The 21,396-nt window shown below is 47.5% G+C and overlaps 1 protein-coding gene across 1 annotated transcript in view; it reads left to right on the top strand.

Moving 5' to 3' along the window:
- Positions 1-394: 394 nt before the first annotated feature.
- Positions 395-21,396, top strand: part of MCPH1 (microcephalin 1) — a 249,499-nt gene continuing 228,497 nt past the window's right edge. Inside the window, exons 1-3 of the mRNA XM_065401927.1 lie at positions 395-413; positions 1,056-1,121; positions 5,190-5,281. Coding sequence (XP_065257999.1) covers positions 395-413; positions 1,056-1,121; positions 5,190-5,281 — 177 coding nt within the window. The remainder of the gene's footprint in view (positions 414-1,055; positions 1,122-5,189; positions 5,282-21,396) is intronic.

The following is a 21,396-nucleotide window of genomic DNA, read 5'->3' on the forward strand; positions in this document are numbered from 1 at the left end:
CCCACCACGCCGCATGCAGTGATGTTTCTGGGAGATGGATTGTGCAAGGGCAGTTTTCAATATTTTGCATCATCCGCCTGAGGTGACACAGAAACAAACACGGCACTGACCCCCCCCCCCCGCTCCCCACTGGGCTCCCCTGCCTCCCCCCGCAATCCCCCCAGCACTGGACCGCCAGAAAACTCCCGTTACCGACCCTGCTTCCCCCCCAGCTCTTTTCAGGCAGCCCCGCCACGCGCGAGTCTCCCTTGGGCCAGGGGAGGGGCGGGGCGAGCGCAGTGCGCAGGCGCTGTCGGCCGGGCTGGGCCGGAAGCGGTTTGAACTGCGGCGGGAGACGGCGGAGCTGATCCGGTCGTAGCGTAGCACTGAGCGCGACCGGCCCCGAGCGGGCAACATGGAGCCTATCCTGGAAGGTACCAAGCCGCCTTGTGGGCCTGTTTGCCAGCGTGTGGGGGCAGCTCCGGAGGCGGGGGGAGATAACAGCTGCTGCTCCTCCACGAGGAGGGTAGCTGGGGGGGAGTTAGCAGCTCCAGGAGGAGAGGAGGATAGCTGGGGGGGAGGGGGGAGTTAGCAGCTCTAGGAGGAGGAGGGTAGCTGGAGAAGGGTGTGTGTGTGGGGGGGGGAGTGGTTAACAGCTCCAGGAGGGTAGCGGGGGCGGGGAGGGTAGCTCTAGGAAGGGAGGAGGGTGGCGGGGGGGGAGAGAGTTAGCTCCAGGAGGGGGAGGGGGGAGTTAGCAGCTCTAGGAGGAGAGGAGGATAGTGGGGGGGGGAGAGTTAGCAGCTCTAGGAGGAGGAGGGTAGCTGGAGAAGGGTGTGTGTGTGGGGGGGGTTTGGTTAGCAGCTCTAGGAGGGGAGGAGGGTGCGGGGGGGGGGAGTTAGCTCCTGGAGGGGAGGAGGGTAGCTGGGGGGAAGGGGGGGGAGAGTTGGCAGCTCTTGGAGGAGAGGAGGGTAGTTCCCCTGGGGGTGGGGAGGTTATTGGTTCCCTTTATATTCCCCATTTTCTGTCCAGATTTTCAGGGCTTGCTATTCAGTTTTTTTTGTCTCTCTCATCAACAGAAGTTGGTCCATTAAAAGATATTACCTCACCCATCTTGTCTTTGCTAGGACTTTACTTGGAGTTAGGTAACTTAAGAACACACCTTTTCTCCTAGTGAAGACACATCCTCTGTTGCACCCATTTGAACTGTTTCTTTCGTCCCACCAGTTTCCCTGTCATTTTCACAGTTTCCTGGCAAACTTGTATTAAAACCCTCTTGTCCTGGCCAACAAGACAGTTGGGCCTTGTTTACATTTGAAAATGTTGTAACCATTCTCTATCAGCAATGTAGCTGTGATGAGTGCCTTAAGCAGTAGTGTAGATCGGATGGGGGTGTTTTTGCCATCAGATTACGAAAACCTGCTAGGGTTGCCAATTTTCTAATCACACAAGCACGAACACCCTAGCCCTGCCCCTTCCCCAAGGCCACGCCCCCCACTCACTCCATTCCCTCTCCCCCACCCTCACTCACTTTCACTGGGCTGGGGAAGGGGGTTGCGCCCCGGAAGCAACCAGCAGGTCCGGCTCTTAGGTGGTGGCGCATCAGGCGGCTCTGCACGCTGCTCTCGCCTGCAGGCACCGCCTCCGCAGCTTCCATTGACCGTGGTTCCTGACCAATGGAAGTGCGGAGCCAGTGCTCGGGGCGGGGGCAGCATGTGGAGTCCCATGGGGGCCTCTCCCCCGGCCTAGGAGCCGGACCTGTTGGCTGCTTCTGGGGCGCAACACGGAGCCAGGACAGGTAGGGACTAGCCTGCATTAGCTCTGCCGACTGGACTTTTAACAGCCGGTTCGGCGGTGCTTACCGGAGCCACCAGGGTCCGTTTTCGACTGGGTGTTCCAGTCGTAAACCGGACACCTGGTCACCCTAAAACCTGCTGTATGGTTTTCATGATGTGGAGAAAATCCCTGAGTTGTGCTACATTAACACACCATTGCAAGTACTGGTGCGACTGTACTGTTGCTGGAAAATTGATACATTTTCCAAAGTAGGGTCAGGGTGGGAGTTGTTACTCCTGCAGCTGCTCTCTGAGCTGTGTTTGTGGTGACTGGAAGGCACTTCTAGCCTGGTGTAAGTAGGGGAAGGGAAACTGCTACACTGTTGTGAACACCTCATTTCATGTAAGAGTCCCTTAGACCTTATTTACATGAGCAAAAATAAAATCTCTATTTCAGCAGCTGCCTGCAATGGTGCAGCTTCACTGTTAGCAGCGGTAAAACAATAAGCACTAGTATATAAACACTATAACATTGTATACCACTATATCATGAAAACTACTGAGTAAGTCTTCATGAAATAGTAGTAAAAATTCCCAAACCCTGTCTATACTATACGTGCTAAGTTTGCTTGTCTAGACATGCTCAGAGATAGTGCCATGACAGTAGAAGCTGAAGTACGCCTGGAAGCATAAAGAATAAAAGTATAAAGGATTTGTTGTCACTTCCCTAAAATAGAACGTTCACTTGCCAGTTAGGGGCCAATTAGCCTGAATGTCCAACCCTGATAGCATCTGGCCCATAGTGGATGCCACCTGTAATAAAATAATAGAATATCAGGGTTGGAAGGGACCTCAGGAGGTCATCTAGTCCAATCCCCTGCTCAAAGCAGGACCAATCCCCAACTAAATCATCCCAGCCAGGGCTTTGTCAAGCCTGACCTTAAAAACCTCTAAGGAAGGAATTCCACCACCTCCCTAGGTAATCCATTCCAGTGCTTCACCACCCTTCTAGTGAAATTTTTTTTCCTAATATCCAACCTAAACCTCCCCCACTGCAACAGTCTAGAACAGTCTAGATCGGGGCGGGCAAACTTTTTGGCCTGAGGGCCGCATCGGGTTTCCAAAATTGTATGGAGGGACGGTTAGAGGAGGCTGTGCCTCCCCAAACAGCCAGGCGTGGCCCGGCCCCCGCCCCTTGATGGCCCCCCACGGACCCTTGTCCTATCCACACCCCCCCGTTCCCTGTCCCCTGATCACTCCATGAACCCCCGCCCGACTGCTGCCCGACTGCCTCATCCAACCTCTCCTCTCATTCCTGACTGCCCCCCCGGGACCCCTGCCCCATCCAGCCACTCCTGTCCCCTGACTGCCCCTGGAACCCCTGCCCCTGACTGCCCCCCATCCAACCCCCCTCCTTCCTGACTGCCCCCCTGCCACCCCTACCCCCATTCAACCCCCGTTCCCCGCCCTCTGACTGCCCTGATCCCTTCCACACCCCTGCCCCCTGACCACCACCCCTGAACTCCCCTGCTCTCTATCCACCCCGCCCCCTTACCACGATGCCTGGAGCACTGGTGGCTGGCGGTGCTACAGCCGTGCCGACCAGCTGGAGCCAGCCATGCCACCGCGCAGCACAGAGCACCGGGTCAGGCCGGGCTCTGCAGCTGCGGTGCCCCAGGAGCTCACAGCCCCGCTGCCCAGAGCATTGAACTGGCGGCACAGTGAGCTGAGGCTGTGGGGGACTGAGAACAGCAGGGGAGGGGCCGGGGGCTACCCTCCCGGGCCAGGAGCTCAGGGGCCGGGCAAGAGGGTCCTACAGGCCATTGTTTGGCCACCTCTGGTCTAGATCCATCCTCTTTGGAACCCCCTTTCAGGTAGTTGAATGCAGCTATCAAATCCCCCCTCATTCTTCTCTTCTGCAGACTAAATAATAATCCCAGTTCCCTCAGCCTCTCCTCATAAGTCATGTGCTCCAGCCCCCTAATCATTTTTGTTGCCCTCTGCTGGACTCTTTTCAATTTTTCCACATCCTTCTTGTAGTGTGGGGCCCAAAACTGGACACAGTACTCTATATGAGGCCTCACCAATGCCAAATAGAGAGGAATGATCATGTCCCTCAATCTGCTGGCAGTGCTCCTACTTATACGGTCTAAAATGCTGTTAGCCTTCTTGGCAACAAGGGCACACTGTTGACTCATATCCAGCTTCTCGTCCACTGTAACGCCTAGTTTCTGCAGAACTGCTGCCTAGCCACTCGGTCCCTAGTCTGTAGCAGTGCATGGGATTCTTCCGTCCTAAGTGCAGGACTCTGTACTTGTCCTTGTTGAACCTCATCAGATTTCTTTTTGCCCAATCCTCTAATTTGTCTAGGTCCCTCTGTATCCTATCCCTACCCTCCAGCGTATCTACCACTCCTCCCAGTTTAGTGTCCTTGTTGGATATGGACATGTCATATGACAAACGTGTCCTTGTTGGATGCTACTGTTGTGGCAAATGATGCAACCACTTCCTTTTCTGCAGTATTGGCAAGTGGCTGGTTATATTTCAGAATAATTCTTGAGTTTAGCTTGGAACAATTTAGATAAAACATGTAGCTTATCATTATGCTCAACTTGTGGAGCAAGCCTGAGAAAAGGAGGCCAAGGAGAAACTCTTGACACCTTAATTTTTTGGAGGCTAAGGATGGTCTATTGGTAAGGGTGCTAGTCTGGAACCTGGATTCAATTCGCTACAGCTCTGCAGACTACATGTGTAACATTGGGCAAATTTCTCAATTTCTCTGTGCCTCACCTCACTATCAATAAAATGGATGTAATAGTATTTTCCTATCTCATAGGGATGCTGTGAGGATAAATACATTAAAAAAAAAAAAAAAAAAAGAGACTGAGGTGCTCAGATGCCATGTTACTGGGGGACCGTATAAATACCTAAGAACATAAGTTTAAAAAAAGAGATAGAGGTTGATCAGGAAATAAATGCTGGAGACCGTCCTGTTTTAAGCCCCATATTTAATATCCATTTAAACTTTGTGATTGGCTTTTTGGCACGTCTGAGATACAAGTCAGACAAAAGCATCTGGGTCATTTGGAAGGCCAGATTTAGCTGTACTTTCATGCTCTTACCAGGCTGAACTGGCCAACCATGGGAATGTATTCGCCAAACTTGTCAGTTTCAGTTTTACTAAAATTCTAGCAGCCCTTCTAAACCAGTCTTAAAAAAAAAAAAAAAATGCCTTCTGTTGCTGATGCATGGTGTTAAGTTTATTAAACACATGTAATTGCTGGTGATAAGCTTACCCACAGTGACACTTCTTGCAGAGTAAGTTACTACTCTGTACGAGTAAGGGTGGCAGAATCTGGTCTTAAAAGAGACTTGAGCAAGTTTTTTTCAATATACATAGACAAAAGCACATGCTAATACACAGCTTTTGTTCCCCAGGTGTTTCAGCATATGTAGAAGTATGGTCATCCAACAGAACAGAGAATTATTCAAAAACGTTTGCACAACAACTTCTGGATATGGGAGCAAAAGTAAGGAAATAATTTTCTTGTAAATGAATCAGGAGGGCAAAGTTCCCTCTCAGACTGTTGCTTGCATATTCTATTTGTCATGTATGTCTCCTTGTATGTATGGGTTAATCTAGGAGGGATGTTGTAAGAGTCAATACTGCTACCATCACTCAAATTCATGAATGTGTATGGCAGATGGGAAATGTGTTAAACCCTATTATATAGTAGTATACCAAAAAACACGTTGTTGTGAAGCAGTTAGGCTGGCTAAACACAACATACTTGACACAAACCCACAAAAGCAAGGAAAAGAAAAGCTAAGCTGCTTACCAGGACATATCCAGTACTCTTCCACGAACTTTCACCCACCTTGTCATTGCTATAACTATCATAAATCCCAGACCATGCACCACAGTCTTACCTCTAACCTTGTCAACCCACCATCCTGCCAACATCCCTACTAGTGTGGCACTGCTCTGAAAAGTGGCTGTAAAAATAGTATTGGGGGATTCTATGTATGTGTTTCAGTGGTGAATATCTCTAATGTGTTTGGTTTTCAAGTGTAAAAATGTTTAACTCCAGATTTCCCCCTCATTTTTTAGCCATGCTGAGCTTGAACCGGAGGCTAGACATCTATGAGGATATGTCAGAGGGACAGGCTGAGATTTTAGTTTGAACGGAAGGAGACAGGCCTGGAGTAGAAAGGGAAACCTACTGTTTACTCATGTTAGCCCAGCAAAGCCCAGATGCATGGGCTCTGCATCTAAGAGAGTGCGCTTGGTACTATCTTTCATGTGAATCAGAAAAATTGTTTACTAAATTACAATTAGACACCTGTGCAAGTCTATTAAAGGGGTTGGCACATGTCATTGATAGTACGGGCTATGGAATCTCTATTAACTGGTGACAATGTGAAAGAAGGAAAGATCCCAGCTTGACTCTAAGCTGATGGAACCTTCCTATGACTTCTCTGTTTCAGTCAGCCTACAAAAAGGAGTTCAGGAGAGCTGGCAGTTTCTCAGAGACAACATTAAAGGCACAATATCAATCTGTCACGATATCTATTGAGCTGTGACACTCTAAGGCAGGCCTGCACAACATACAGCCCGCGGGCCGCATGCGGCCCGTGGGGGGTCACTGTGCGGCCCGCGGGGGGTCACTGTGCTAGGCACCAGCAAAACAAGCTGGTGCTTGGGGCGGCACATTTTTAGGGGCTGCATGGCCGGCGCGTAAATGCCGCCCCTAAAAATGTGCCCCGGCCGCCCTAGCTCACCTCCGCTGCTGCTGCCGCTCGCGCGCCGCTACTCGCCCTCCCTCCCAGGCTCTCAAGCTCTCAAGCCTGGGAGGGAGGGGGAGCAGCGGTGCGCGAATCAGCTGTTTCGCGCGCCGCGGCCGCTCGGGGTCTCCCCCTCCCTCCCAGGCTCTCAAACCTCGGAGGGGGGGGACACTCCGAGTGGCCGCGGCGCGGGCGCCACTTCTCCCCCTCCCTCCCAGGCTTGAGAGCCTGGGGGGAGGAGGCAGGGAAGGGGCGGAGTTGAGGCGGGGCCGGGGGTGGGGTAATTAAAAAACAGGGGGGGGCGGGGGGGGCGGCCAAAATTGTTTTTGCTTTGGGCTGCAAAAATCCTAGAGCCGGCCCTGCGCGGGGGGATTCCAAACCCCACGCACACAAAGTCCCGAGGCTGGCGTGGCGGCGCTTCCTGGGGCAGCTCCTGGTGGCGTGCCTACCCGCCGACAGGAGCCAGCAATGCGGGCGGCTGAGTCCAGCCCAATCAGACCTGCGGGGGTGGGGCTTTCAGGCGCCCCCCACCCAACGCCGGCGCAAGGATATTTTTGCGCCCTTGCGCGTCACCGGCCCCCCTGCCCCAAGCGGGACACGGGCAGGGAGCCCTCGCGCGCTGCCGCGCCTCCACCCCCCCCCCCCGCCCCAAGCGGGACACGGGGATGGAGCCCTTGCGCGCCGCCGTGCCTCCACCCCCCCCGCCCCAAGCGGGACACGGGGATGGAGCCCTCGCGCGCTGCCGCGCCTCCACCCCCCCCCCCCCCGCCCCAAGCGGGACACGGGGATGGAGCCCTCGCGCGCTGCCGCCCCCCCCGCCCCAAGCGGGACACGAGGATGGAGCCCTTGCGCGCCGCCGTGCCTCCACCCCCCCGCCCCAAGCAGGACACGGGGATGGAGCCCTTGCGCGCCGCCACGCCTCCACCCCCCCCCGCCCCAAGCGGGACACGGGGATGGAGCCCTCGCGCGCCGCCGCGCCTCCACACACCCCCCCCGGCCCCAAGTGGGACACGGAGCCCGCGCGCGGCGCCGCACCCCCCAGGCCTCAAGCAGGACACGGAGCCCTCGCGCGCCGCTGCCCCTCCCCACTGCCCCAAGCGGGACACGGGCACGGAGCCCTCGCCCCCCCCCCCAGCGGGACACGGGGCTCAGCCACCGCCCCTGTCCTGAGTGCTTTTTGGCCCACCTCCCCCGGGACTCCTGCCCCATCCAACCCCCTGCGTTCCTTGATGCCCCCCCCCCGGGACCCCTGCCCCATCCACCCCCCTTCCCTGTCCCCTGACTGCCCTCCGCCGCCCCATCCAACTCCTCTCCTGATTCCCTATCCAACCACCCCTTCTCCCTGTCCCCTGACCACCCTTGGAACCCCTGCCCTTGACTGCCTCCCACCGCCCCATCCAACCCCTGCTCCTTCCTGACTGCCCCCCGGGACCCTTGCCCCCATTCAATCCCCCTGTTCCCTGCCATCTGACCGCCCCGACCCCTATCCACCCCCCTGAACTCCCCTGCCCTCTATCCAACACCCCCTCCCTGCTCCCTTACCGCGCTGCCTGGAGGTGGCTGGAGGCGCTACAGCCGCGCTGCTCGGCTGGAGCCGGGCCACGCCGCCACCATGCAGTGCCTGGAGCACCGGGTCAGGCTGAGCTTGCAGCCCCCCCGCTTCCCGCGAATCAGCTGTTCGCGCCGGAAGCCTGGGAGGGCTGAGAAGCAAGCGGCGGCTTCGCGCTCAGGCCCAGGGAGGCGGAGCAGAGGTGACCTGGGGCGGGGAGCGGTTCCCCTCCACGCCCCTCCCCCCGGGTTACCTGCTGTGGCGCGGGCGGCTCCCCCCACCCCAGCTCACCTCCACTCCATCTCCGCCTCCCTGGGCTTGAGCGCGAAGCCACCGCTTGCTTCTCTGCCCTCCCAGGCTTCCCGCGCGAACAGCTGATTCACGGGAAGCGGGGGGGGAGGGGGAGAAGCGGGGCAGAGTGTTCAGAGGCGGAGCGGAGGTGAGCTGGGGCCAGGGAGCGGGGTGGAGAGCTGGAGCACCCATGGGGTCGGCTCCTAAGGCGCCACTTTTGGATAATGTGCTCAGGGGGAGCAGCCGCTCCCTCTGCTCCCCCCCAGCTACGGTCCTGGTCACTTCAACTTACCGGTTGTTAAATTTAGAAGCCCTTTTAGAACCGGTTGTCCCGCGCAGGACAACTGGTTCTAAAAGGGCTTCTAAATTTAACAACTGGTTCCCGCGAACCGGTGCGAACCAGCTCCCGCTCACCACTGGAGACTCCCCTTGCCGCTCTCACCCTAGGAGCCAGAGACCTCCCAGCAGGGCTGGTGAGTGCGGCCAGGGAAGGGGGAAGGGTGTGGTGGAGTGAGTGTCTGGGAGATGTGCGGGGGGTGCTGGGCTGTGAGGGTGTGGAGGGCGCTGGGCAGTGGGGGAGGTTTGTGTGTTTTGGGGTGCTAGGCAGTGGGGGCCTGTTGGGGGGTGCTGGGCAGTGAGGGAGATCTGTGTGTGTCAGGGCACTGGGGGTCTGTGTGGGGCATTGTTTAGTTGTGGTGGTGGGGCTGTGGGGAAGGACACTGGGAGGGAGAGAGGAGAAATCTGTGTGTATTGGGAAACTAGTGAGTGGGGGGTTCTATGTGGGGTGCTGATGTGTATTAAGAGTTACCAGCTGGATTGAGGACTGATAGATCTGGACAGAGTTTATATTGAATGGGCAAATTAAAAAGATCGCAGGGAAAAACAGTAAGGTTAGTTTAGCCGTCTTTGACATTTCGACCAATAAGGAAATTAAAATGCATTTGTAATTACATATCTTACTCTTGGCTGATAACACTGCTCTACAGCCAAAATGCTTCTGAAATAAATGTAGTCAAACTTTACTAATTCTGGGTCACTGAGAACGAAAATGATGCTTAAAATTGTTGATTGGCTCTAGTTTTCAAGATATGCTATTGGGTCAGTATATACGACCCTTGACTTGGGAATGGCGGAGGATAAGTGAGTTATAAAGGGAAGGGATCTCAATTTAAACCAGAAATGACTAAAATACATCTTTGACTGGATCTATGAATAAATCTATGACTGGGTTTGGACAGTACTTGTTTTTTAGGCAAAACAATGAATGATGCAATCTGAAGCTGGTATTGCGTCATACATGATATGAATTGGATCATGTTATTCCTAGAAGTCATGGATGATGCAATCATAACGAAGCTTACATCACTCTGCTGAACAAATTGCCCTATATCAGCTCTAGAAATCATACAGTGTCGTGCTCTCTTATTTGTCAGTGTTTGATTTTGCAAAGGGACACATTTCTGTTTAGCCAAAGTGAGCAGAGATGCCTCGTACTTGTGTAAACAGTGCAGATAACTTCTGCTATGTTTGTGGTGAAGTGACTTTTGCATCACAAAAGCACAGTATAACCACTATGGTTAAGAAAGCCTATCACCTTTATTTTGGCTGCAAAATTGGAGATCAGGACAAGAGGTGGGCCCCACACATATGCTGCAACACTTGTGCAACAAATCTTCACCGGTGGTTGAACAGGAAAAGGAAATCTATGCCTTTTGCAGTGCCAATGATTTGGAGAGAGCCAACAGATCATCCCAGCAATTGTTACTTCTGCATGGTGCCTCCAGTTGGGAAAGGTGTGTCAAAGAAGAAAAAGTGGACTGTGCATTATCCAAACATTCCATCAGCTATACGCCCAGTACCCCACGGAGAAGGACTGCCGGTTCCTGATGCACCAGAATCATTCTCACTCGAGTCAGATGAGGAAGAGGAAGAGGATGAAACTTCTGGTCCTGAACCATCAATGTCACAGGACCCACATTTTCTCCCATCCTCCTCCTCTGAACCACACCTCATAACACAAGGTGAACTGAATGACCTTGTCAGGGATTTGGAACTACCCAAGAGTAAGGCAGAGCTGTTGGGCTCCAGACTACAGCAGTGGAATCTCCTGGCAGGTGATGTTAGGGTTTCCATGTTCCGTGACCGTCAAAAGGATCTTGTCCCATTCTTCTTCATGGAAGGTGATCTTGTAGCCTGCAACAACATCGATGGTGTGATGGCAGAACCTCAACATCGTTCACAATCCAGATGAGTGGAGACCGTTCATTGATTCATCGAAGACGAGTCTTAAAGCTGTTTTACTGCATAATGGCAATGTTTTGCCATCAATTCCAGTTGGTCATGCAGTCCATATGAAGGAAACCTATGACAACATGAAACAAATTTTGAGGTGCATAAACTATGACCAACATCAGTGGCAGCTTTGTGGCGATTTGAAGGTTGTTGCTCTCTTGCTTGGTCTGCAGACTGGATACACAAAGTACTGCTGTTTTCTCTGCGAATGGGATAGTCGTGCAAGAGATTCCCACTACATCAAGAAAGATTGGCCACTCCGACAGTCATTGGAGCCTGGGAGGAAAAGTGTTCAGCATCCACCACTTGTTGAATCAAGGAAGATTTTGTTACCACCCTTACACATCAAGCTGGGTCTGATGAAGAACTTTGTCAAGGCCATTGACAAAACACAAGCAGCTTTCAAGTACCTCCGTGGAAAATTTCCAAGGTTAAGTGAAGCTAAGATAAAGGAAGGTGTCTTTGTTGGTCCTCAGATTCGTGAACTTCTTCGAGATGATGCATTTGACCATGCACTGCGTGGCAAGGAAAAGACAGCATGGAAAGCCTTCCAGTTAGTGGCAATAAATTTTCTCGGAAAGAACAAGGCAGACAACTACAGGTTGTTGGTGGAAAACCTCCTCAAGGCATACAAAAGCCTTGGTTGCAACATGTCACTAAGGATACATTTTTTTGCATTCTCATCTAGATTTTTTTCCACCAAACTGTGGAGCAGTGAGCGACGAGCACGGCGAGTGATTTCACCAGGACATTGCAACAATGGAGAAATGCTATCAGGGCAAATGGAGCCCATCAATGCTTGCAGACTATTGCTGGACAGTGACAAGAGATGAATTTAATGAATACAAGAGACAAGCCAAGAAGTGCCGAGTAGACACTGAATAGGACTAAACTATGTACAGAATAGTTTTTTGCCTTTTGTTTCATAATAAATTTTATTTATATAACCCTTTTGCTGATTTTTAAAGTGTTACAGAAACAGGACAGGTGAAATCTTATCATGTAAAGCAACCATAAACACATGAAAAGACCTAGGTTTACAATTTATGATTAAAACTCTACTATCTACACAATATACATAGACATAAAATGTAAAAACTTAAATATCTTAGAAACAGTAGCCAATCAGTTATTTTAATTGTCATATTTGAATTCAGCACATCAAAATACATAATAAATAGCACATTTTATCTCTGAAGCAGACGACTTCTCAAAAATTGTAGTGAATCATTTATTGATATTTTTTAGGAAAATTTTCAATTTAAAACACACACTTTTGTTTTTCTTTTTTTACTTATGATGTCTATCTGAAAACCCATATAAATTGACACAAATTGCAAATTAAAACTTTTTAAATGTATAAGCATTTTACTCACTTGGGCGCATTTGCCTCATGGCACACAAATTTGAACTCTGCTTCAAAAATTTGCACAGAAGAAATTTTTCTTTTACCTTAATTATACTATCTTAGGAGCCCGCTATAACATAGTACCAAGGTTCAATACAAAGTCATATAAAAGTTATACAAAAATGCATAATGCAGAGATTTATCTACAACCGCATTGATTGACTGCTGTGTGCAGTAATATAGTGACCCCTGGACCTACAGGCTTCCACACACCGTCAGTGCCTTGCTAGTGTGCCATGCCGTGAGATATCTCTTCTCTTTGTGTGTGACTGTGAGTGTTTCCCTTGTGTGTGAATTTATTCAACAAAATCTTGAGCTTCATAATGGATACCATGAGTGAAAAGTAAAAGAGAAAAATAGAATCAGAGCACAGAGTTTTCAACACTGAATGGACGAATAAATACTTATATACTATTTCCAAAGACAAAATACTGTGCCTCGTGTGTCGCGAAACGTTAGCCGTTCCTTCGGTGGCACTTTGAAACTAAGCATCCCAATCTCGCCAAATTGAGCCCAAATGAAAAAATAATTAAGGCAGCCAGTTTAGCGAAAAACCCTTAGTAGAGAACAGCAAATTTTCAAGAAAGTGAGCACTGAGAACGATACAGTTACTAAAGTAAGCTTTAAAATTTCTAAGGAAATTGCTGCTGCTGGGAAATGCTTGACAGAAGGCGAGTTATTAAAAAAGTGTATGTTGATTGCTGTATCTGAGTTATGTCCAGAAAAGAGGGGAATATTTGAGAATGTCAGTCTATCACGCATGACTGTACGGAGAAGAATAGCTGACATTTCTACCAGTTTAAGTGATCAGTTAAAGCAGAGAGTCAGTGAATTCTGCTTTTACTCCCTAGCTATGGATGAAAGCACCGATTTAAAAGACACCGCCCAACTTCTTATTTTTATTAGAGGTATTGATAAAAACTTTGAAATTACTAAAAAAAAGAACAGGAGTACTTGTGGCACCTTAGAGACTAACAAATTTATTAGTCTCTAAGGTGCCACAAGTACTCCTGTTCTTTTTGCGGATACAGACTAACACGGCTGCTACTCTGAAATTTGAAATTACTGAAGAACTTGCTGGCATGTGCTCCATGACGGGTTGCACAACCGGAAAAGAAATCTCCAGTGAAGTGATAAAGTGCACGAATGATAAGTCGGGATTAGATTTCACAAACTTGGTGGCCATTTGTACTGATGGTGCTCCAGCTATGTGCCAAAAAAATGTTGGAGCAGTTACTCTTCTTGAAGAATTGATCGGGAGAGAAATAACCAAACATCACTGCATTATGCATCAGCAGGTTTTGTGTAGCAAAGTCTTAAAATTTGAGCATGTAATGTCAGTGGTAGTTTCCATTGTAAACTACATGCGTTCTAGAGGACTAAAACATAGGACATTTCGAGCCTTTCTTGAAGGGGTAGACACCGAGTGCAATGACTTAATCTACCATACAGAAGTGAGGTGGTTGAGTCGAGGAAGAGTGCTCCAGCGTTTTGTTGCTTTGAAAGAGGAGGTAGCAAAATTCCTAGAAAATGGGCCAATAAAATTCCCAGAGCTTGAAAATGAGTCCTGGAATCAAGATCTCTTTTTCTTTTGTGATATTACAGCACACCTGAATGATCTCAACATTCAACTTCAGGGAAAAAATCAACTTATATTTCAAATGTGTGCAGCAGTGAAAGCTTTCAAAATGAAATTGAAACTTTTCAGAAGTCAGCTGTCAAAAGGTGAAATGTGTCACTTTCCCACTTGTGCACAGCGTATCCCTCAGCACAAACACGCTGAGTTAGGAGAAAAATACGCAAAGCACATCATTCTTTTGATTGAAGAATTTGACAGAAGACTTACTTTGTCTAAAGAAGAAGACGTCCAGTTGAAGCTGATTGCAGATCCCTTTTCTGTGGATCCAGAGGAAGTGCCACTAGATTTGCAGTTGGAGGTTATTGAACTTCAGTGTTCAGCAGTTTACCGAAATAAGCACAGCGAAAGCAGCTTGCGGGACTTCTACAAAAGTCTGGACAATGAAGTTGCACTGAAAACGTTCAGCATTTTTGGACGCACTTACATATGTGAACAAACATTTTCCATCATGAACATGAATAAAAACAAGCAACGATCTTCTCTGACTGACGACCATTTGGAAGACATTATGAAAATATCCACTTCAAATATGACCCCCAAATGCGAGAAGCTTGTTGCCGAAAAGAGATGTAATATTTCTCATTACATTTGCAAGGTAATTATGAAAAGTACAAATGTTTTCTTTCAACGGAACAGATGTTTTTAATTTTTCCATGATTAATAAAAAAAATTAAAATAATTTAAAAAATTGTTTGATTTAATTGAAAAATTCTTAATAAAGTATCACACACCCTCCCCCCCAAACCTTAGCTGTTTCGGCGGGGCGGTGCTGGGGAAGGAGGGTTTGTTTCCGCGGGGCTGGGCGGTGCTGGGGGGAGGGTGTTTCCGCGGGGCCGGGGGGTTTCGGCCCTCAGCTGTTTTCTTTGGAGTAATATGGCCCTCGCCGCTTTATGAGTTGTGCAGGCCTGCTCTAAGGGCAAGTCTACACTACAAAATTAAGTCGACTTAAGTTATGTTGACGTACAGCCACCTCAGTAATTAAATTGGTTTTTCATGTCCACGCTACTTCTGTTGGTGGTGCTCATCCTCACTAGGAGCCCTTCCACCGATTTAACTGACCATGTGGGGCACTGTGGAGCTCTGGGGCTGACAGCTGGAACAGTCAATGCAGTGTCTACGCTGACTCTGCGTCGACCTAACTATGTTGACCTACGATCTATGCCTCTTGCAGAGGTGAAGTTATAAGGTCAGTGCAGCGGGCGACTTACATTGGCGGGAGCAACATTATAGTGTGAACGCTTACAGAGTTAGGTTGACCTAACTCTGTAGTGTAGACCAGGCCTAATTTCCCCAGACCTGAAGAAGAGCTTTGTGAAAGCTTGTCTCTCTCACCAACAAAAGTTGGTCCAATAAAAGATATTACCTCATCCACTTTCTCTTTCTAATATGCTGGGACCGACATGGCTATAACAACACTGCATACTTTGCACTTGTTTTTATTTAATTTCATTTTGTTGATTCAGACAGTTTTCCAATGTGTCAAGGTTGGTTTGAATTCTAATTCTGTCCTCCAAAGTGCTGGCAGCCCCTCCCAGCTTGGTGTCATCTGTACATTTTATAAGCGCACACTCCATGTTGTTATCCAGGTCATTAAAGAAAATAGTACAGGACCTAGGATAGAAACCTGTTGTATTAATTTAAATGGAATAAATGAGCCCAAAGAAGTTAACATGACCCTGAAACTGTCCAACATTGAACAGTTTTTTTAAAAGTTCAGGGTTTAATATACAGACTTCAGCCTGCTTAGGACCATGGGAAACCCATTTTTTTTAACTTTGGTTTAAAAAAAAGGAAAAACAGTTTAAGAATTTGAAATATAAAGTGTTAAGGCTTTCATTTTAACCATATCCAATGTTCATTTTCCTTTAGCTATAGAGAATTTTTATAAGGGAAAAACTTGTTTGACATCCTTTTAGGTGGCATTAAAGATTATAACTGTCCTTTTTGTGCAAAGGAGCAAAAGTTGGTTGAGGTACCCTGAAGCTGCTGTTGCAGCTTGATTCTGTTTTTTAGAAGACAAAATGACAAAAGAGGGCAGAGGAAAGAACAGCAAAAATAGCAAATGCAGCTTCTGTCTCTGGTGTTGATTTTCACTTGCAATCTCGCTGCTGGAAAAAGACAGGCACCGCAGTGGTCTTATTAGCCACTCAAAGTTTTACCAGAATTGTGCTCTTTAGGGCACTGCATTTAGCTTTCTTTCTGGCCACAGGGTTACAGCAGTGTTAGAAAATATAAAGTCTTGGCCAGCTAAGTCGGACTCTCTTAGTAAGCAGAAGGGAAAAAGGATAGAGATAGGAAACAGAAGAAATAAAGTAGGGAAGGAAAAGGACACTTCGGGTGTTGGGAGCAGCCAGTCTCACGTTCCAGTTGGTGTTTGGGATTTAGTCAGGGCTGGAGGAGGTGTCATCTGGGTCCCTCTCTCTTGCCTGGTCTGGTCAGGACAGCTCTTGGGATTAGAATAAAGAAGGCACAGTGGCATCATGCTGGATTCTGGTGTCCCAGGCAGGGTGGATTTGATTTAAATCACTAGTCAGGAAGACTCGATTTAATCATGGATTTCTACATAAAAGTGCATTCTTGTTGGTTGTTATAACCTTAATACGTGTTCTTCACAACTCAGAGATAGATGTAGGCTTCATTTTTAGAAGGTACACACTATACATTTTTAAAGTGATTTATTTTGAAAACTTTTCAGATTAGTTTTACAGCTATATCAGAAAATTAATGATTGTTTGGTTATTTCATTTACCAAAGGTAATTGAAGCAGATATTTATGAAGTCATTGAGAGGTGAACTATCTCCAATTCAACAGGTTAATCATTAATATTTGGAGGACTTTCTTGCCATGCTGTATTAGGAGAACATCACCAGAAAAGACATTTAAATTGTTTTATTTAACTAAAACAACAAAGTTATGTATTCTGGATTTTTTCTTCAACAGCAAACATATAATATTTTAACAAAACAAACATATGAATTTTTGAATTTAGTTAAACATTCAATTTTTTTTAAATTAGTTTTTTACTAAAATAGTTAAATGAAATATTAAAAAAACAAAATTAAATTGACTATGTCAGCCAGGTCAACATGAGAAACTTAAAATATTGGCTTCTGCAGCTAACTCAGTCGTCTTCACCTTCATTTTCCTGTTTGTTCATAATCTGGAAAAGAAAAACAAGCTTTCCTGCTTTTTCAGGTCCCAAACGATTTCTCAATTTGGAATGAATTAGTCCAAAGGAAGAAAATATTCTTTCTACACTGGCAGAAGAAGCAACTGCTGTTAAAAGTGAAATTATCACTTCAGTAGTCTCTGAATCCAAGTGCTTAAGTGACTTCCTCCAGTTCACTGGTGTGACTTTCTTTAAAACATCATCAGCAAACATATATTTCTTGAATGGTTCACCCTTAGCTCTGGAGTTTATTATAGTTGGTATTATGGAGGGATGATTGCTGGATGTCCATGTCATAGCCAACTCCTCTTCTTCAGCAGTTAAGGTTTGACCCTGGTACCGAGTATTGAGAAATAATATATAGAGGTGAGAATATTTGCAAGAAAATGAGCTGGAGATAGTGCTTGTCTCATTTGTTTTTTTAATGCTTGTAATTTAACACTCTCATTGCATATTTCTCTTTTTAAGATCTGACTCAGTTCCTTCCAAATTTCAACAGCATCAGCAATAAAACAGCTATTTCCCTGCATTTTGTTCAAGGCTACAGAAATAGGCTTCAGGGTACTCAGCATGTGTTCAACATTTCTCTTAAGCCCCAATGTTGAGAACTTTGGCTGTGACAGTGCTATCTATTTTTTCACGATTTTGTTCACAAACTCATCAGATTAGGCCAGTTCTTGATATAGTGCTCAAAACAGTCCACTACTGAGTTCCATCACACGTCTTGTGGGAGAGTTAGCTTGATTCCTCCCACGTTTTTCAGAGCAGCTGGTGCAAAGTGGTTGTTACGGAAGTATTTTGCAATTTTAACAACATTAGCCTTTATTTCTGGCACACTGTAGTCTTTGGCTAGGAGGTGCATCAAATGAGCACTGCAACCGTATGTTACTGGCTTGGGACTCTCTTTTAAATAATTTCTTCTCATCTTGATACATTTGCAGCATTGTCTGTGACCAAGCTGCGTACTAGACATTTTAATTTTTTTTCCACAGTTTGTTATAGCTTTTACTGCTACTTCTTGTAAGTATTCTGCTGTGTGCGCATTTCCTGATGTATCAATTGTTTCTGTAAGGAAGACATTCCCCCCTTCTCTTGTCACACAAGCACATACAACAGGGTCATTGTGGATATTGCTCCACCCATCAAGACGCAGGTTAACAATTTTACCCTCTAGACCTTTTGCACACTGCTCAATTTCTCTTTCATACACGTTATCCAGCAATTTGCCTGTGACATCTGCTCTGTTGGGTGGACTGTATCCTGGTCTTAATGACTTGAACCATGTTAATGAAGTGTGGGTTCTCAATCATACGGAAAGGAGAATTTGTTGCATAAACAAACCGGGCAGTTTTTTCATCAATTACCCCTTTTTGTAATCTGCTGGTTCTTATCACAAACTTATCTATGGTTGTTTCTGGATGATGGAGGTTTTTTTTTTCTTTTTGCTACAGGTGATATACTGTGCGCCCACCCTCCCCTGCAGCCGCTGTCACAAAACTCTTTCCCGTGTGCCCCCCAGACACTGCCAACACACTCTTATCAACCTCCTGGCTCCAATCTGTACCCGCGGCATTCCACTCCTCCCCTGTCACAGTCCAACACTGCGGACTCCCAATACCCACTGCACTCAACGCCCATCCCTCTGCAGTTTAGCCTTGCTGAAGTACAGTACCTGCTGCACTGTACTCCAAAGGAGAAGGTTGGATATGATTCCTGGACATACACAAATCTTTAACAGTCCTCTGACCCTTCCTTCTCCCATCCCCCTCAGTGCTGATGGGTATTTTTGTTTGTCTCTCTCCTCTGGTTGTTGTTTTTTAAATAAAGAATTGTCTTGGTTTGAAAGCAATCTTTATTCTATTAATTGAAAGCAAACAGAGCCCTGCAAAGCAACAATTATCTTAAACCTTCATATTGCATTGTCTGCACCAATCACAATCACCTCCTAGCATTACAAGCACTGCATAGTAACAAATATTTGGCTTTCAGCTTCAAATTGCTGCCTCAAGGCATCCCTGATCCTTATTGCCCTGCGCTGCGCCCCTCTAATAGCCGTGGTCTCTGCCTGTTCAAACTCAGCCTCCAGGTGCTAAGCCTCAGTGGTCCATCCCTGAGTGAAGCTTTCACCCTTCCCTTCACAAATATTATGGAGCATACAGCACGCGGCTATAAGGATAGGAATATTGTCATCTAGGCTTCCCATCTAGGCGGTGCCAGTGGGCCTTTAAACGGCCAAAAGCACACTCAACAGTCATTCTGCACTTGCTCAGCCTGTTGTTGACGCTCCTTGCTGCTGTCAAGGTGCCCCATGTATGGCTTCATAAGCCATAGTATTAAGGGGTAGGCGTGGTCTCCTAGGATCACAATGGGTATTTCGACTTCCCCTATGGTGATCTTCTGGTCCAGGAAGAAAGTCCCTGCTTGCAGCTTCCTGAACAGGCCAGTGTTCCAAAAGATGCATGTGTCATGCACCTTTCCAGACCAGCTTGCGTTAACGTCTGTGAAACGCCCAAGGTGATCCACAAGCGCCTGGAGAACCATAGAGAAATACCCCTTCCGATTAATGTACTCAGTGGCTAGGTGGTCTGGTGCCAGAATTGGAATATGCGTGCCATCTATCGCCTCTCTGCAGTTAGGGAAGCCCATTTGTGCAAAACCATCCACAGTGTCACACACGTTGCCCAGAGTCATGGTCTTTCGGAGCAGGATGCGATTAATGGCCCTGCACACTTCCATCAACACAAGTCCAACAGTTGACTTTCCCACTCCGAACTGGTTAGTGACCAATCGGTAGCAGTCTGGAGTAGCCAGCTTCCACAGTGCAAATGCCACGCACTTCTCCAACGGCAGGGCAGCTCTTATTCTCGTGTCCTTGTGCCGCAGGGCTGGGGCGAGCTCATCACACAGTTCCATGAATGTGGCTTTCCTCATCTGAAAGTTCTGCAGCCACTGCTCGTCATCCCAGACACGCATGATGATGTGATCCTACCACTCTGCTTGTTTCCCGAGCCCAAAAGCGGCGTTCCACTGTGGTCAGCACCTCCATGAATGCCACAAGCAATCTTGTGTCGTAGCTACTAAGCGTGGCAAGATCAATATTGCACTCCTCTTGCCTTTGTAATTTAAGGAATAACTCCACTGCCACTCCTGACGTGTCAGTCAGAGCAAGCAGCATACTGGTCAACAGTTCGGGATCCATTCCTGCAGACCGAAGAGGCAGAGTGCGTAGTACACAAACCGTTAAAGATGGCGCCAAATGCGGACGGAAGCACAGGGATTGCTGGGATGCGAAGCAATGAATCGCGGGGCATTGGGACAGGACCCAGGACCTGTGACCCCCCTCTGCCTTCCCACAACTCTTAGCATCAGAAGAGGAAGAGCTGCTCTGTGGGATAGCTGCCCAGAGAGCAGTGCTCCGAATACCACTGCAAGTGTGAACATGCTATTGCACAGGCAGCTGACAGTGTGAACACACAACAGCGGTTTCTCTTCTGAGCAGCACTGTAAGTCTGCCAGTGTAGACATACCCTTCTTGACAAATCCATATTGGCTATTCCTTGTAGCCTTGATTACTTAGGTCAGTGGTTCTCAAACTTTTTTTTCGTGGACCACTTCAAAATTGCTGAGGATCTCGGTGGACCACTTAATGATCTTTCCAAATGTTGTTTGTAATGTTAGCTAACTATTGTAAAGTACTTTGGATAAAAGCTCTATATAAAAAAAAGTAATAATTATTAACATTTTTTTGTTCTACAAATAAAAGCACACAACTCATGTCATGCCCCTCTTTTTGCATTCCTCGCCTTCTCTGTTGCATACTTGTCTTAACTTCCATGCCCTTCTTGACCTATGCCCACCTTACTTTATCTTTCTTTTACTATGAAGATGTTATCATCACCTCTGATTGGCCCATGATGCCAGCCTCTCTTGCCCACTTGTTAAATTTTCAAACAAGTACCTTCATGCTTTCTACTATGCTGTCCCTCATGGTTGAGAGGAGCTCCCAAAGTTACCTCCTTCAAATTCTTCTTTGCCATGATACCTGTGAAAAACTTGACAATGATTAGACCATTGGTGTGCTCAGACCACTTCCTATCATGCAGATCAATGTTGTCTCATTGTGGGGAGTACAAAGAAACAATCTGTATGTCTGTATCCATCAGTTGTCTCTAGTCTTATACTTAGATTGTAAGCTTTTGGGAGCAGGGACCATCTTTGATCTGTTTGTACAGTGCCTAGCACAATGGGGATGTGGTCCATGACTAGTGCTCCTAGGTCCATGGTGATATAATAATTTGTTGCAAAAGCAAATGTGACTCACAATTAACACGGAGTAGATCTGTTGAATAAGAAGGTGTTATTTCATGTAGACAGTTCAGGCTATAATTACATTGAGGTCTTGAGAATTCTGAGCTGCTGATTTTCAAGGTTCTCTGACCGTGGATGACAGCACAAGTAGCAAAATACAGTTTTTGGTCCATCTGTTAATGATACTTTTGATATCACTCACT

This window comes from Emys orbicularis, chromosome 3 (assembly GCF_028017835.1).
Source record: "Emys orbicularis isolate rEmyOrb1 chromosome 3, rEmyOrb1.hap1, whole genome shotgun sequence".
NCBI lineage: Eukaryota > Metazoa > Chordata > Testudines > Emydidae > Emys > Emys orbicularis.